At 37.8% G+C, this 16,424-nt stretch overlaps 2 protein-coding genes across 9 annotated transcripts in view; one reads left to right on the top strand and one right to left on the bottom strand.

Moving 5' to 3' along the window:
• Positions 1-1,551, bottom strand: part of FRRS1 (ferric chelate reductase 1) — a 91,954-nt gene extending 90,403 nt beyond the window's left edge. For 2 of the 4 annotated variants that reach the window (XM_059884432.1, XM_059884427.1), the window contains exon 1: positions 602-1,551. The gene's annotated coding sequence lies outside the window, so the exon portion shown is untranslated. The remainder of the gene's footprint in view (positions 1-601) is intronic. The other 2 variants (XM_059884425.1, XM_059884448.1) reach the window with 1 other exon arrangement.
• Positions 1-16,424, top strand: part of AGL (amylo-alpha-1, 6-glucosidase, 4-alpha-glucanotransferase) — a 101,607-nt gene that overhangs the window by 18,054 nt on the left and 67,129 nt on the right. For 2 of the 5 annotated variants that reach the window (XM_005204115.5, XM_059884476.1), the window contains exons 2-4: positions 2,214-2,363; positions 14,140-14,350; positions 15,650-15,816. In XM_005204115.5, the coding sequence (XP_005204172.1) occupies positions 2,282-2,363; positions 14,140-14,350; positions 15,650-15,816 (460 nt within the window). In that variant the 5' untranslated portion in view covers positions 2,214-2,281. Of the gene's footprint in view, positions 1-1,604; positions 2,135-2,213; positions 2,364-14,139; positions 14,351-15,649; positions 15,817-16,424 lie in introns of those variants that run through there. The other 3 variants (XM_005204113.5, XM_005204114.5, NM_001192471.1) reach the window with 3 other exon arrangements.

The raw sequence follows: 16,424 nt of genomic DNA, 5'->3' as shown, positions 1-16,424 counted from the left end.
TCCCTTTCTTAGCTTTATGTCTTACAACCTTTAATTAATTATCTTACATAATTTATTTGTTTATCAGTCTCCCACCAATCACATGTAGGAGTGCCCTGAGGGCAGTGACTTTGTTTCATTGCTGCATTCCCAGCACCTTTGAGCCTGGCTAATGGTAGGTGCTCAAAAAACTACCTGTTGAATGAATAAATGAGTTGTGCGTTTCCAAACTCAGTTTTGGACCATTTGTAACTAGGCATTCTCAGGAAACTCCTGAAACAAGTGAACATTTCGGTATCTTTAGTTTTTAACCCATTATTCTTCCTGGACCTAGAGTAATTCCACAATAAAGAAATCAAGATTCTTCTCCATACTTCAAACCTTTTCTCCATTTTCCCTGGAAGGTGGGCTTTCCTTGTCCCTCAGCCATGAGTATCTCCTTAGGCATCTGTACCATCTCCTGAATGGCTGACCTGATACACATGCAGCTGCAGCCAATATAGATTCCTAATCTTCGACGATCTTCCAGTCTATGCAGTGTATATTAGGTACAACCAGATGTTGTAAACGCAAGTGTATTCGCCCTGTTGGATTGTTTGCAGACTGGCCACACTTTACCTACCTGGTCCTGCCATGTCTGCCGTCAGGAAGATGTGGACACGTGAAGGATGGAATGTCCGAGACTGTAGCCAGGCCCCTCATTTTAAAGATGAGGAAATCAAGACTCAGAGAATTTAAGCCAAGTAAACTGAGGCCACGTAAAAGGGTCAAACTGCTAAGTTGCTAAGTCGCTTCAGTCGTGTCCGACTCTGTGTGACCCCAGAGACGGCAGCCCACCAGGCTCCCCCGTCCCTGGGATTCTCCAGGCAAGAACACTGGAGTGGCTTGCCATTTCCTTCTCCAATGCATGAAAGTGAAAAGTGAAAGTGATGTCGCTCAGGTTGTCTACTTGAAAGTTATACAGTCGTGTCCGACTCCTAGCGACCCCATGGACTGCAGTCTAACAGGCTCCTCCGTCCATGGGATTTTCCAGGCAAGAGTACTGGAGTGGGGTGCCATTGCCTTCTCCGAAAAGGGTCAAAACGAAGACACAAAACATAACGTGGTAGAAAACGCAAAAGAAGCCAGGTGGCTTGCCTCCCGCCATTTAGGGGGTTCACAAAATAATCCTCTAGTGCAGCTCTACCTAGCTCTCTACCGCAGCATTTTAATGCTCAACCACTACCTCCCAGGCTATAAAAGAGGCACGTCCCGCCGTCGCACCTCCCTCGGGGCGAGAGAAAAACTGCTCACAGCAGTCTCCCAGGCCCGGGCCCCCAACGACTGGACTCTCGCGAGACTAGCGGTCCCGGAGACCTGGTGCCGAGCCTCCCGGAAGTGGGCGAGGGGACCTGTCAGCTCTCACCCGGCTGCGTGCTCTTGAGGCCCCCGTGGGAATCGAGGGTCTCCCTGGGGACCGGCGCGAGGCGGAGTCACGGAGAAGCTCTCTGCCACTCACACGGCGGCGTCGGCCCTGCCCCGGCTGCCGCCGCCCCTCCCTTTGCCCTTCACGGCGCCCGGCCCTCCTTGTCTGCAGCTTCCTTCTGCGCCTGGGCAGCCTGCCTTTCCCCTCTAGCTTTCCTTCTAGTCTCCTCCCCCGACTCTTAACATTGGAGTCGCGGGTCCTGCAGTGTCCCAGAAGCCGCACGTATAACTTGCTCGGTGTAAGTGCTAGGAATGCCGCCGGCCTCCCGGGGAAATGCGTTCTTTCTATCTATAGCTCTGTCTGTACATTCTATGTTCACGGTAGCTATTCCAGGGGCAACAACTGTTTCCCTCTGTTCTGTTCTCCTCTCCCCATTGGTGGCTTCCGACCCGAATTTGGGAATGGGGAGATCTCCCACCTGTTATCTTTGAGCAGGCTAATCTCTTGTAAGCAGAAGTGCCATATGACGCCTTCAGAGTCCTTTGGCTTGGGGCTGGGAATTTTACCCCCCACCCAACCTCAAGGTTTTCCAAAACGTATTGCTTTTCTATGAAAATACTTCATTTTTTTATATTGTAATTTTTACCTTGGTCCTGTGCTCGAAGGGAGGAAACAACTTTTCAATTTACTTCTTCTGTTCTTATTTATAAGATTCATTCTCTGATAGGGTTAAAAACACGTTTTGAACATGTAAGTGTGTGGCTGTCAGCCCTAGAGAATTTAAGATAATAGTTATTTTCTTTAACTTAATTCCATTTTCGTCTCATAGGGGCAACTCATTGGATTTCGGAGTTCTGTTAATTCTTCTGAAAGATTTCAAATCCTCTAGAAGCCAAAATGGGACACAGTAAACAGATTAGGATTTTACTACTGAACGAAATGGAAAAGCTGGAAAGGACCCTCTTCAGACTTGAACAAGGTCAGTAGCAAGTCATTTGATTAGCTCTGTGTCTTTTACATTTTTAATTCATTATCATTAACTTTTTTTAACTTTTAGATATAATTTCCAAGGACTTTTCTACACCTGATTTGTGTGAAGACATTTCTGTGTTTTAAAAAATATCACTAATGAAAGTGAAAAAGTTTTGTCATGTTAGAATGAGGATAAAAAATTCACTGTACTTAGCTTGCTAACTTCCACTTAAGACAGACGTCACATTTATAATCAGAAGATTGACAGTATTATTTCTGTTAGCATTTACTATTAAAACTTGGCAAATTGTTTCATAAGTAACTTTACTTTGGGTATGTCTGTAGTTTTGCTGTTTTATAGCTCCCACTCTTTTCCTTTACTGGACATTTGCATTAGTAAAATAGATCACAGCAAAAAGTAAACTATTATTTATGTTTAATAATAGTTTAAAAGCCTCCCAACTGTGGAGAAGGTAAAACTTGAAAATTTTTTTGCCGAATTAAAAGCGAAATAATTGATTAGGTTGTGTTGAAATATATTCTAGCCTTGATTTAAAAGATCAAATTATATTTCTATAAGACTAATCAAATAGATGCATTATTTTCTTAGACTTATATTTTACAACATTGAAAAAAAACATTTCACACTCATTTATGTTAATATAACTTGTGAAGTAGAAGTTTAATGTATGAGAAGTAAAATGCTATCCCTGCTCTCATCCTACCAAATGGATGTTGATAATAGTAAACATTTTGAAGAAAATTTTCCTCTGAATTTCTCAAGAGCTAATTTTTTTAAAAAATTTCGGCCGTCACATATGTTTCCTCCATGGCAAATCTTCATCTTCTTCCAACTCCAGTGCTGACCTTAAGATCACTAAGTACTAAATCCATTTTTGGCTTTCCTGACTCTGCAGTTTTCTGGTTTTGATTTTTTTTTTTTTCCCCATCCTCTTGAATACTCCTGTCAGCTTGGTGGTGTCTTTGCTGAGCTCTCTTCTTCCACATTTTGATTATGTGTATCTTCAAGGAATCCTTTCTTTTTTCACTTCTGCCCTCAAAGAAGTATACGTTCTCATGGCCTCAGCTGTTGCCTCCATACTGATGACTCCTTTTGGAAGAAAGGCCTTAAACTTTGCTTGCTTCTTAGAAGCAAGTGATCGTAATGGCAAGAGTAGAGAGCTAGAATTTTCCTGACTCTGCTGCTAGCAAAGTCACATGTTTGACTTTGGGCAAGTCACATTAATTCTAAACATTATTTGTGATGTGAAGATATTAATTTCCCCTTTTCTACATTGCTGAGTTTTGAGGCTTAAAATTAATAATAAACTGTTTTAAAGCCCCAAATAGATACAAAGGCTAGATCACCGTATCTGTCAATTCTTACCCTGGATTCTTGCCTTCATCCCAGTATCATGATATGGAAGAGCCTGAGGATAGCTCCAGTTGGTTTTGCTTAAATCTAACATGTCCAAAACCATCTCCTCACAATTCTCACGTGTTTTTGCTTCTCAGCTTTCCTGTTTACTTTAGTGATGTCTCCATTTTCATAGTTTACAAGGCTAGAAACTTTGTGCTCTTTGAAATTTCTTTTCTTTAACTACAGCTTCTCTTTAAACCCTGTAATTTCTTTCCAAATGTCTCCTCTTGCCTACCTGTCTCTTCCATATGCCTGAATATGGATGCTGAAATAATCTTCTTATGCCATCTCTTCTCTTTTTATTAATTGATGTTTATAATGTCGTTTAAATAGCTCTGCCTGGCTTCCAGGATTCCATAATGGGATCCACCTTGCCAAGCCAAGATTTTATCTCATTGTTCGTCATTATTAGTGTTCTACATCTTTACACTTCCCTTGTTAATTCCCTTCCGAGTGGCTTTTCTTATGCCTGTTCTTACCCCTCCACTCCTGTCAGATTCCTCTGTGTCTGTTAAATTCCTTTCCTATCATTTTATGTTTTGCCTCCCTCTCAACGTTCAGCTAAAATTCCACTTCCTCCATGAAGCTTTTTCTTAATTTGTTGGTGTCTCCTTTCCTTGATTTCTGATTACACAGTGGGCACAGGACAGTCAAGTGCTTAACGGTATAGCAGTGTCTAAAATCTTAGTATCCAACTATAGTTTAAGATCTGTAAAGATAGAAACAGTATTACAAATGTAGTGCAATGTACAACAGCTAATAAATCCTTGCTGGGTGATCACTATTAAAGTGCCAGTTAAAGCTAGCCTAGCTGTTTGAAGAAAGAGCTCTGAATAATATGGTTGACCCTGTAACTCTGATTAAAGCCAGTAAATTCATCCAAACGATATAAATGGGAGCATGTTGAACTTTTTGTGCAGTAATGATTCACTGTATTATTTTAGAAAATAATTGTACTGTGAAAGATGAAGAGAAGGGACATTGGAGGCAAGAAATCATGAAGAAAACTATTTTACAAACATGTCTGGTTTAACTACATTAGGGTTTTAAAAAAGAGGGGACAGAGTATAAGACATTTTAAAATTCATAGGACTTGGTGACCAATTAGGTGTAAAGAAAAGCTCTGGCAAATTTTGGTTCTTTCACCAAGCCCTTCTTCATTTGTCTTTCCTTTTCACTTTTCCCTAAGAAATGATTCCTTCTCATTTTCCAAGGCTAACATCTCCATAGACTCTTCTAATTTAACAAGTACAAGACCAGGTAATTAGCCTTTCCCTGTCTTTCCTATCTCCTTTAGTGATAGAATAATGAGTAAAAGTCATTGTTTCTCAAACCTGGGATTCTTCCATTTTTTATGTAGGTTGGTCAAATTTCAATTTTTACGTGTTTTGAAAGAAAACATTTATAAAGGTTCCATAATTAGGAGTCAAGTTTCTATAAATTGAGTGGAGGGAATGAGGTAGAAAAACTTAGTTTACAGTAATAGTGTAATTTCTCACCTTGCTAGTTTCCTTGTCTGCAAGAGGGAAATGGCTGGTCTGAGTAAAGCATTCCTAGTGTGTGAGGAATAAGATAGCCACATCATGTACTGCTGTGCTAAGCTAATTTTAGCAAACTGAGCTATTAATTATGGAAACTGACATACTCTAGGTATTTTGATGTTTCATTTACTGTATATAAAAATTTTAGTTTTAAGAATATGGATTAGAGGTTACAGAGTGGCTATATATACCCTTTCAGGTATGCATTGCCTATCAGGATATAGAAAGAATAGGATTTAATTTTCTTTCTCTTCTCTCTTTCCTTTTGTCTCTCTATGCATCTACCTATTTTGATTAGTTAAAATGAGTTAAGAGAAATTCCCTGGTGGTCCAGTGGTTAGGTCTCTGTGTTATCACTGTCAGGGACCCGGGTTTGATCCCTGGTCAGGGAACTAACATTCCATAAGCTGTGTGGCACAACCAAAACAAGTTTTTTAATATAAAAATAATTAAATTTTGCTAATATATGAATTGATATAGATGCTCTTGGTTCATATGTCAGTTGAGTTATAAATAAAAAAGATATATTCTGAGGAAAAAGTGGAGGTTATAGGTCTACAAGAGGTTGACAGTCACGGTGTCACTGGTTTGTTTACATTATGTTCCCATGAATTATACTTTTATCTAAGCCATGTTAGGTAGATATGCCAGTTATATTAAATAGTAGAATCTTTACCACACTTTGTAATGAGAAGCAGTGTAACCGTAAATTTCTGTCTTACCTCAAGAGGTTGTCAAACTTAAAGATGAGTTAGAGAGTGTTTGAAATTTGCTGTTTTTGTCCTTTTCAGAAATGACATGTAACTTTCTATAGTGTACTTAGAAAATATTCTCAGAAAAATTAAACACAGTCTAACTCTAAGGTAAACATGAATGAGAAAGTAAACTGCTTTTGCTGGAAATTGATGCTGTAGAGATAAGCACATTTCTTTCCTATAAAGGTTCAAGTGGCAAATATTTTCAGCTTTGCAGGCCACATGATTTCAATTGCAGCAGCTCAGCTCAACCATTGTACTGTGAAAGCAGCCATAGATAATACATAAATGAATGGTGTGTTCTAATAAAACTTTATTTAAAGACAGGGGATATAGTTTACCAACCCTTGCTACAGGGAGAGCATTTTAAATATGTATTTTTAGTAACAATTCCATCATATGATTTCACGCTTATAAATGAATATCTACTTACTTTAAAAACTGATAACAAAGTTTTCTGATCTGTTTGAAATCTACCCAATAAAGAATTTTAGTTGGTTTTCAGATCACCTCTTTAATATATAAAATGGAACATCTCTTTAGCTTGTAAAAACAATTGATATATGTCAGGGAAATATATATATATATATATTTACAAGCACGTTTCAACAAAAATACTTGTGTAATTAATGAGTGGATTTGAAAAATTAAGATCATGGATTAGTAAACATAGCTACCAAGAACTTTATCCATTAGGATTTGGGTATCTTTGTGTTACATTTTTTTTTTTTCCGATCTGAGACCACTAAATAAACTAAATAAACAAGACTTTAAATTACTTTATCACAAAATATTAAACCAAGACTTTTTAAATTAATGAAATGTATTTAATCACAATCCTTTTATGAGAGACATTACTAATTTTTAGTGAGAGTTAAAAGATTTGTTCCATTAATAAATAAAATTAATTATTCAAAATATTGTTATTTTATTTACATCTTGTCCTTATTTTGTTTTTTATAAATTATATAATCTATTACATTATCTTAATGTATATTATATAAGTAAATATTCATTATTGGAGAATACTTGTCATTTTCTTCTGAAGGTAGACCACTGATCCAAATACTGTTTTAGTGGTTTTGGATGAGTTTTAGCCTTTGTACCACAAATTCTCTGAATCCTTGTGTAATTATAAAAACAATATTTGTATAAGCCGAACAGGGGACAGGTTGTTTAACTGTGCCCAGACAGCTGATCTCTGATATTTGTACTTCAGAATGACACCATTACTTCTTTAATAAACTTAATCATTCTTGGAAATTTAGTTCTCAAAATCACTTAAGTATTAAAACTTTATATTTTAATCCTTTGGGCAATTTACTTCTCAGTCTGTCTCTTCATAATAATAGTTCTAATAGAAAAATGATATTTCCCAATTACAAAATTATAAAAAGGTATAAAAGTCTTTTTTATATGCTTTTTGTTTCAAAACAAAATTGGGTTTATACTGTCTTCAGTTCAGTTCAGTTCAGTCGCTTTATACTGTCTAGACACTTTTAATACCTGCTTGTAGTATCATGATATGTAAATTCCCTCTCCCTGCTTACTGCCATATGTCATCATACTTTTTCCCAGAAAGAATTTCAGAAGATCTCTATAGACACATAAAATGTAACAAAATATTGAAAGTAACATATTATTAAATATCCCTTGATAATATGATTTATAGTGGCTTTATAATATTCCTGCTCACAGAATACCATTTGTACCATGATTTATTTAATCATTATATATTTAATTTATTGTGAGTTTAATTAAAATAAATGAAACTGTGCTGAATATCTTTATGTATGATCTATGTTTACATCACTGATTAATTTCCTAGAACATAAATGTCTTTATGAAATTATTAGCCAATAATATAAAACTTTATTAATATTCTTAGATTTGTGCCAAATTGCTTTATAGAAAAATTTGTGCATGTACCTACTTGGAAAAAATTATTAGTTTCACTGTGTAGTATGAGAAGTAAAAGTGAGTCCCTTAATTTTAGCCAAGTTACTTGATAACTCCTTTTGAATAATTTGTTTCTTGCTTGCCAAATCCATTTACTATGAGTAAATTTATATCTGTATTTTGGTCCAATTCAGGAATATAGTTAGCAGTACTTATCATTTAATTATAAATTATAATTTTTTCTAGGAATTCCTAGAACATCTTTTCCTTCTTATTATTCATATTGCAGGATTTAAAACAGAACATTCATATTTCTCTCTGCAAATATAGAAGTATTTAATTGGATTAGAATAAACTGGAAGAGTCCAGCTTTCTCTTACATCTTCCACTGGTTTCTTTTCTTCACAAAGAATGTCTTCAGTTCAGTCGCTCAGTCGTGTCTGACTCTTTGCAACCCCATGAACTGCAGCACGCCAGGCCTCCCTGTCCATCACCAACTCCTGGAGTCCACCCAAACCCATGTGCATTGAGTCAGTGATGCCATCCAACTATCTCATCCTCTGTCGTCCCCTTCTCCTCCTGCTCTCAATCTTTCCCAGCTTACCCAGTGTTTAATATTGTGGTGTAGAATTTACCACCTGTCAGACAGCACTGTGAGAGACTTATTTCTTCCAAAGAATGATTTTAGACTGACTAAAATATATCTACATGTTCTCTACTTCGGGATTTGCCTTGAACCAAACTGACATTCTTCATATATATAAATAAATACCAGTTCTTAACTCATATTTCTGATTCATATCACTGGCAGTTCAGTTCAGTTCAGTCGCTCATTCGTGTCTGACTCTGCGACCCCATGGACTGCAGCACGCCAGGCTTCCCTGTCCATCACCAACTCCCAGAGCTTCCTCCGAGGCATGTCCATTGAGTTGGTGATACCATCCAACCGTCTCATCCTCTGCCGTCCCCCTTTCCTCCCGCCTTCAATCTTTCCCAGCATTAGGATCTTTTCTAGTGAGTCAGTTCTTCACATCAGGGGGCCAAAGTATTGGAGTTTCAGCTTCAGCATCAGTCTTTCCAATGAATGTTCAGGACTGATTTCCTATAGAATGGATTGGTTGGATCTCCTTGTGGTTCAAGGGACTCTCAAGAGTCTTTTCCAACACCATAACTCAAAATCATCAATTCTTTGGCTCTCAGTTTTCATTATAGTCCAACTCTCACATCCATACATGACTACTGGAAAAACCAGAGCTTTGACTAGATGGACCTTTGTTGCAAAGGAATGTCTCTGCTTTTTAACATGCTGTCTAGGTTGGTCATAACTTTTCTTCCAAGGAGCAAGTGTCTTTTAATTTCATGGCTGCAATCACCATCTGCAGTGATTTTGGAGCCCCCGCAAAATAAAGTCTGTCACTGTTTCCACTGTTTTCCCATCTGTTTGCTATGAAGTGATGGGATCAGATGCCATGATCTTAGTTTTCTGAATGTTGAGTTTTAAGCCAACTTTTTCACTCTCCTCTTTCACTTTCATCAAGAGGCTCTTTCTTTAATTCTTCTTTGCTTTCTGCCATAAGTGTGGTGTCATCTGCGTACCTGAGATTATTGATATTTCTACTGGGTTGTGCTTCATCCAGCCTGGCATATCATATCATATCACCATATCATATCATATCACCATGGCATATCATATCACCATAGCAGGGTTCATTGTATCTGTCTCCCTTGCTTATTTATAACACCTTTCTCTGACAGTGAAAAACCTGGCTCTTATCACTGTTGTTTGTGAAATATATTTTCAATTCTAGGCCAACTGTTATAATTTTTCAAAACTTTTAAAGATGTTGCTCCACTGTCTTCTTTCTTGCACTGTTGCCCATGAGAAATCTGCTGTCATTCTTTTCCTTGTTCCTCTGTACATACTCTGTCTTTTTTTTCTCTGGCTGCTTATAAAATATTCTCATTGTCCCTAGTTTTGAGCAATTTGATAATGATGCTCTTTGGTGTAATTTTCTTCATATTTCTTGCATTAAGAATATTAAATTCTTAGATCTGTAAGTTTGTTTTTTTCATCAAATTGGGGAATTTTTACCTGTTATTTCTTCAAATAATTTGTCTCTTTTCTTCTCTCCTGTGAGTACTCTAATTACGTTTATGTTAAATCACTTGAATTGTCTGATGCTTTTTCAATTTTTTAGATTCTTTTTTTCTCTCTTTGTTTCTTTTTCAGTTCAGTTCAGTCACTCAGTCATGTCCGACTCTTTGCGACCCAATGAACAACAGCACACCAGGCCTCCCTGTCCATCACCAACTCCCGGAGTTCACCCAAACCCATGTCCTTGAGTCGGTGATGCCATCCAACCATCTCATCCTCTGTTGTCCCCTTCTCCTCCTGTCCACAATCTTTCCCAGCATCAGGGTCTTCTCAAATGAGTCAGCTCTTCACATCAGGTGGCCAAAGTATTGGAGTTTCAGCTTCAACATCAGTCCCACCAATGACATAGTTTCTATTCCTGTGTCTTAAAATTCACTAATCTTTTTTGTCTGCCATGTCTCACCATGTCTTAATTTTGTTGCCTGTATTTTTCATTCTCAGGTGTTGTAGTTTTAATCTCTAAAAGCTTAATTTGGATCTTTTTTATTTTTTCTTAATATTTTCCATGTATGGACCCAACTTTTTGAACATATGGAATACAGTTTTGATAACTGGAGTCCTTCCTTGTCTACTAGTTCAGCATCTGTGTCATTCATGGATTGTGTTTTCCTCCTTCTTTGTATGTCTCATAATCTTTGTTTGGATGCCAGACATTATTAATTTTACCTTGTTGAGTGATGATAGGTATTTTGGGATTCATATAAATATTCTTGGTCATTGTTCTGGAGTGAAGTTAAGTTACTTGGAAATATTACTGTCTTTTTGAGTTTTACTTCTATGCTTTGTTAAGCCAGTCTAGACCTGTGCCCTATCTCGGGCTCATTATTCCCCACTCCTAAAGCAAGATCCTTCTGAACTTTCTACCCAGTGCCTTGTGAATTTTCTCAGTCTAGCTGGTGAGAACACATTCTGTTCCTGGTCTCAGGTATTTTTCCTCCCATACACTGGTTAGTACTGTTCTGAATACTCAAGGAATACCTTTTCCAGATCTCTGAAATTCTCTCTCTGTGCAGCTTTCTCCTCCTCACCCACTACTCTCATCTGAAAACTCTAGCTACCTTGATTTCTATAAGTTCTTAGTTCCATCTCTTCAACATAGGAAGTCAGTTAGGTCTGCCTGGGTTCCTTCTCCCTGTGCCCCAACCTGTAAACTCTTTCAAGATAGGGCAGTTATAAGGCTTATCTTGTTTACTTTCCATCTCTCAGGGGTCACTGACTTTTGTTGCATGATGTCAGGGACTTGAAAAATTATCAGTTCATATGTTTTGTCTGATTTTTTTTTTAAACTGTTGGTTTCTTTAAGTTTTGGGGAAGATGGTAAATCCAATCCGTGTTATTCCGTCTTTGCCAGAAGCAGAAGTTGCAAGCCATTTAAAACTCTGTTTCCTCCATGTGGAATGCCCTATTCCAGATATCTGTGAGATCAACTCCCTTACCTCCTGTTTCTGTTTAGCAGGTTTTTATTGGATGCTGGACATTGTAAGTGTTCTGTTTTTATCTCTGAATTATTTTCTTGCTTTAAAGGAGTGATGAGTTTTATTTTAGAAGTCATTTACATTATTTGTGGATCAACTTAATCCTTTTGAGGCTTGTTTTTAAGCTTTAATAGGATAGGTTTATATTAGTTTGTACTCTAGGACCACTTTAACCCTGTTACTTAAGACATGACTTGAATAAAACAGCTGTTCAACAAGGTTTCCTTAATTCTGGCTGCTTAAAAATTGTAATGTATCCCAGACCTGGGTGAGCACTAGGAATTGTTCAATTTACAGCTTCCACTAGTTCTTTTCCCAACCTCACCTCATGCAGTCAAACCCCATTTGTGTACAGTTTAGTTTTCAGGCAGATTCAACATGACTCTAGGTAAATTTCTGGAGCTCTTTCTTTGTTTAACTCCCTTCTTGTCATACTCTGCCCTGAAAATTGTATTCTCTTCCCCCTTCCAAAGCACTAATCTCTGTCTCCTCAGCTCAGTGAGATTACTGTTTCTACTCCCTGTGTCACAGCTCAGAAAGGTCCTCTAGTCTGAAAGCTAAAAAGTTTATAGAAAATCTCGAGCATCACAGTTCTTCTCTACCTATTTTTGAGAACAGCTGTTTCATATTTAGTTTATCAGCAGAGGGCAAGTCTAGTACCAATTACTCCATTATGGCCAGAAGCAGATATCTTCAGAATGGTATTTTTAATACACAAGTTAGGTCCTGTCACTCTGCTCTAAGCTGTTCACTGACTCATTTGAGTCAGAGAAGAAGCCAAAATACTTACCGTGGCCTTCAAGTCTCTGCATGATCTAACTCCCTTGTTACCATTCTTTCGTCTTACCATACTATTCCTCCCCCAGCTTGCTTCAGTCTAACCATATAGAGCTTCTTGCTGTTTCTGGAACCACCAGGCGTGCTCGAGCCTGGGTCCTTTGTGTTTTCTGTTTCCTTTGCTTGGTCAGCACTTTCCCGCCATGGTCACGATTAAACATGAGGCTAACCTGCTCACTTCTCCCAAGCCCTTCAACTTCTCAATAATCATCCTATTTAAGGTTGCTACCAGCTCCTTACCATCACTCCTTTCCTCCCGACTCTGCTCTGATTTTTGTCCCTTATGTATAGTTTCTTAAACTTGAAGATTGTAACCAGAAAACTAAATTTTCCTACCTTCATCAGTTATTATTACCCATTATTAATTAATTATTGTTTTTCAGTCGCATAGTCATGTCCAACTCTTTGTGGCCCCATGGACTGCAGCACACCAGGCTTCCATGTCCTTCAGTATCTCCCAGAGTTTGCTCAAAATCATGTCCATTGAGTCAGCGATGCCATCCAGCCATTTCATCTTCTACCACCCGCTTCTCCTCCTGCCCTCAATTTTTAAATATTACACACATGTTTAAAATTTATGTGCCTGATGTTCTAATAGACTGTACTGTAGTCAGAATGTTCACATTCTAATAATTATAATCAAAGTTTGCCTTGAGCCAATAAACATTTTTCTTTTACACTAGTTATGACTATAATGTGTTAGTATTTCTCTTCTTATGGCAAAAGACTTGTAATACAGTACAGACATCTCAGATATATTTTAATAGAGATAGTCAAACTAAGGCAAAAGTGAGAATATTTTGGCTTTCAGAATTCCAAGAAAGGCTTAAGTAACTAAACCATGAAGAGCAGGGATAGAGGCTGTAGTATGCTGGAGTTGCTTGTGTTGGCTGTCAAGAGCTAATGGTGAGTATCTCTTCCCAGGTCCGTGTTCTGTGATGTCATGTTGGTAGCTTGATACTGACCATGGTGAGATTGTTTCCTCTAGAAGTCAACAAACACTGCAAATCAGAATTCCTCACCACCCCACACCACTCAGCTCCACACAGCCACTTGTTAACTCTCTATTATCACATCTCTGAATTTGAGCAGACATTGAGAATAATTGGTATCAGGGGCTCAAATGCCTTTAAGACTCTTGTTAGAAATCTGAATTCTGCTCTCTAGAGGTTGACTTCTCTCGGGGAAGATGGGTCTGCTCTATCTGGTAAGATAGTTGTCCTGTGATCTCCCGGCTTTTACATATTATCACAGACTCTGATACCACAGAGAAACTCACTTTCTCTGTTTCAGCTTGAAAAATGCCATTGAGTCTCTGATTAGATGTCCACTTCTGAGCAGTCAGTTCAGGAAGTGGAGGTGGGGGTTTGAAAGAGCATGAGGGGCTCGTGGAAATGGTGGGGAATGAGATCGTATAATAACTTGCATATCCCAAAGTAGCCATGCGACTAGGAGTATAAATTTCCAGAAGAAGAGAAGGGCAGTACAGAGCAGACAGTTCTGTGGTGTATACTGTATGTTAAAATGCAAAATTAAGCTAAATTAGAATGCAAAGTACTTCCAAAAACAGCATTAAATATTTAGAGTTCTTTTAAACATAGTTGAGAAATCATTATTTTCATAATACTTTAAGTAAAACATCTTTTTAATGTGGTAATTTAAGCCCTGCAATGAGTTTATTGAAATGTGCTTTTTGTTTAGGGTTTGAACTGCAGTTCCGATTGGGCCCAACTTTACAGGGAAAGGCAGTTACTGTGTATACAAATTACCCACTTCCTGGAGAAGCATTTAATCGAGAAAAATTCCGTTCCCTGGAATGGGAAAATCCAACAGAAAGAGAAGATGATTCTGATAAATACTGTAAACTTAATCTTCAACAAGCTGGATCATTTCAGTATTACTTCCTTCAAGGGTAAGTCTGGTGTTCTGTATATGAAAAAAAGTTAATTTATTCTCTAACTTGATGTTGTCTAACTTGTAACAAGTTATCATATCAGCTATGGCAGTTTTTACAGGAGTTTCTTGGGATGCAATAGAATATAATTCTTTAGTTTCTAGGAAGAAATTGTAAGCCTCATTGCGTATTCAAAGTATTATTATTTTAAGTAATGGCATAAATATTCTAGTATTTTCATTCAACCTGGTTATAGCATTTTATTTAGTTATGTGCTCTATTATTATTGACAGATTTTAGTACAATATTTTTCCTTAAAGCAATATTGTTAGATATATATGCATGTGTTGTTTATGTCCTTATATAGAGACTGGAAAAGGATAAAATGTGGCTTTTCCATTGAATTTCAACTTCAATTATTTTTGAACTGCAACTTTTTTTTAATTAATTAATTTATTTTAATTGGAGGCTAATTACTTTACAGTATTGTACTGGTTTTTGCCATACATTGACATGAATCGGCCATGGGTATACATGTGTCCCCCATCCTGAACCCCCCTCTCACCTCCCTCCCCATCCCATCCCTCAGGGTCATCCCAGTGCACCAGCCCTGAGCATCCTGTCTCATGCATCGAACCTGGACTGGTGATCTATTTCACATATGATAATATACATGTTTCAATGCTATTCTCTCAAATCATTCCACCCTCGCCTTCTCTCACAGAGTCCAAAAGTCTGTTCTTTACATCTGTATCTCTTTCGCTGTCTCGCATATAGGGTCATCGTTATCATATTTCTAAATTCCATATATATATACATTAATATACTGTATTGGTGTTTTTCTTTCTGACTTACTTCACTCTGTATAATAGGCTCCAGTTTCATCCACCTCATTAGAACTGATTCAAATGCATTCTTTTTAATAGCTGAGTAATATTCCATTGTGTATATGTACCATAGCTTTCTTATCCATTCATCTGCTGATGGACATCTAGGCTGCTTCCATATCCTGGCTATTGTAAACAGTACTGGGATGAACATTGGGGTACATGTGTCTCTTTCAATTCTGGTTTCCTCGGTGTGTATGCCCAGCAGTGGGATTGCTGGGTCACAGGCAGTTCTATTTCCAGTTTTTTAAGGAATCTCTGCACTGTTCCCCATAGTGGCTGTACTAGTTTCACTGCAACTTTTTAAAAAGATTTTATGGGCTTCAAAATATGTTTTACAATGGGGTAATTTACTTTCCAGTCACACGATTAGATGAGACTTTTTTTCCTGTCACTAATTAAAAAGATTTTGTTTGTTTTTTTTCCTCAGAAATGAGAAAAGTGGTGGAGGTTACATAGTCGTGGACCCTATTTTACGTGTTGGTGCTGATAATCACGTGTTACCCTTGGACTGTGTTACGCTCCAGACATTTTTAGCCAAGTGTATGGGACCTTTTGATGAATGGGAAAGCAGACTTATGGTTGCAAAAGAATCAGGTAATGTCAGCTTTTTTCTTCTCTTCTTTAAAATAAATGTAATTATCATCTGTGATACACATTATAAAGGCTTTATCCTTTTAATTTCACATCTTAATATATCTAGTAATATAAATAGGTAGAACTCTATGTTCAGTTCAGTTCAGTTCAGCCACTCAGTCATGTCCGACTCTTTGCAACCCCATGAACCGCAGCACGCCAGGCCTGCCTGTCCATCACCAGCTCCCAGACTCTACCCAAACTCATGTCCATTGAGTCGGTGATGCCATCCAACCATCTCATCCTTTGTCATCCTCTTCTTCTCCTGCCTTCAATCTTTCCCAACATCAGGGTCTTTTCAAATGAGTCAGCTCTTCGCATCAGGTGGCCAAAATATTGGAGTTTCAGCTTCAACATCAGTCCTTCCAATGAACACCCAGGACTGATCTCCTTCAGAATGGACTGGTTGGATCTCCTTGCAGTCCAAGGGACTCTCAAGAATCTTCTCCAACACCACAGTTCAAGAGCATCAATTCTTCTGCTCTCACCTTTCTTTATAGTCCAACTCTCACAACCATACATGACTACTGGAAAAACCATAGCCTTGAACTTGATATTTCACTATTCAA

Source organism: Bos taurus, chromosome 3 (genome assembly GCF_002263795.3).
Source record: "Bos taurus isolate L1 Dominette 01449 registration number 42190680 breed Hereford chromosome 3, ARS-UCD2.0, whole genome shotgun sequence".
Lineage (NCBI taxonomy): Eukaryota > Metazoa > Chordata > Mammalia > Artiodactyla > Bovidae > Bos > Bos taurus.
The sequence above is the reverse complement of the archived record's forward strand: the minus strand, read 5'-3'. Positions and strand labels throughout refer to the sequence as shown.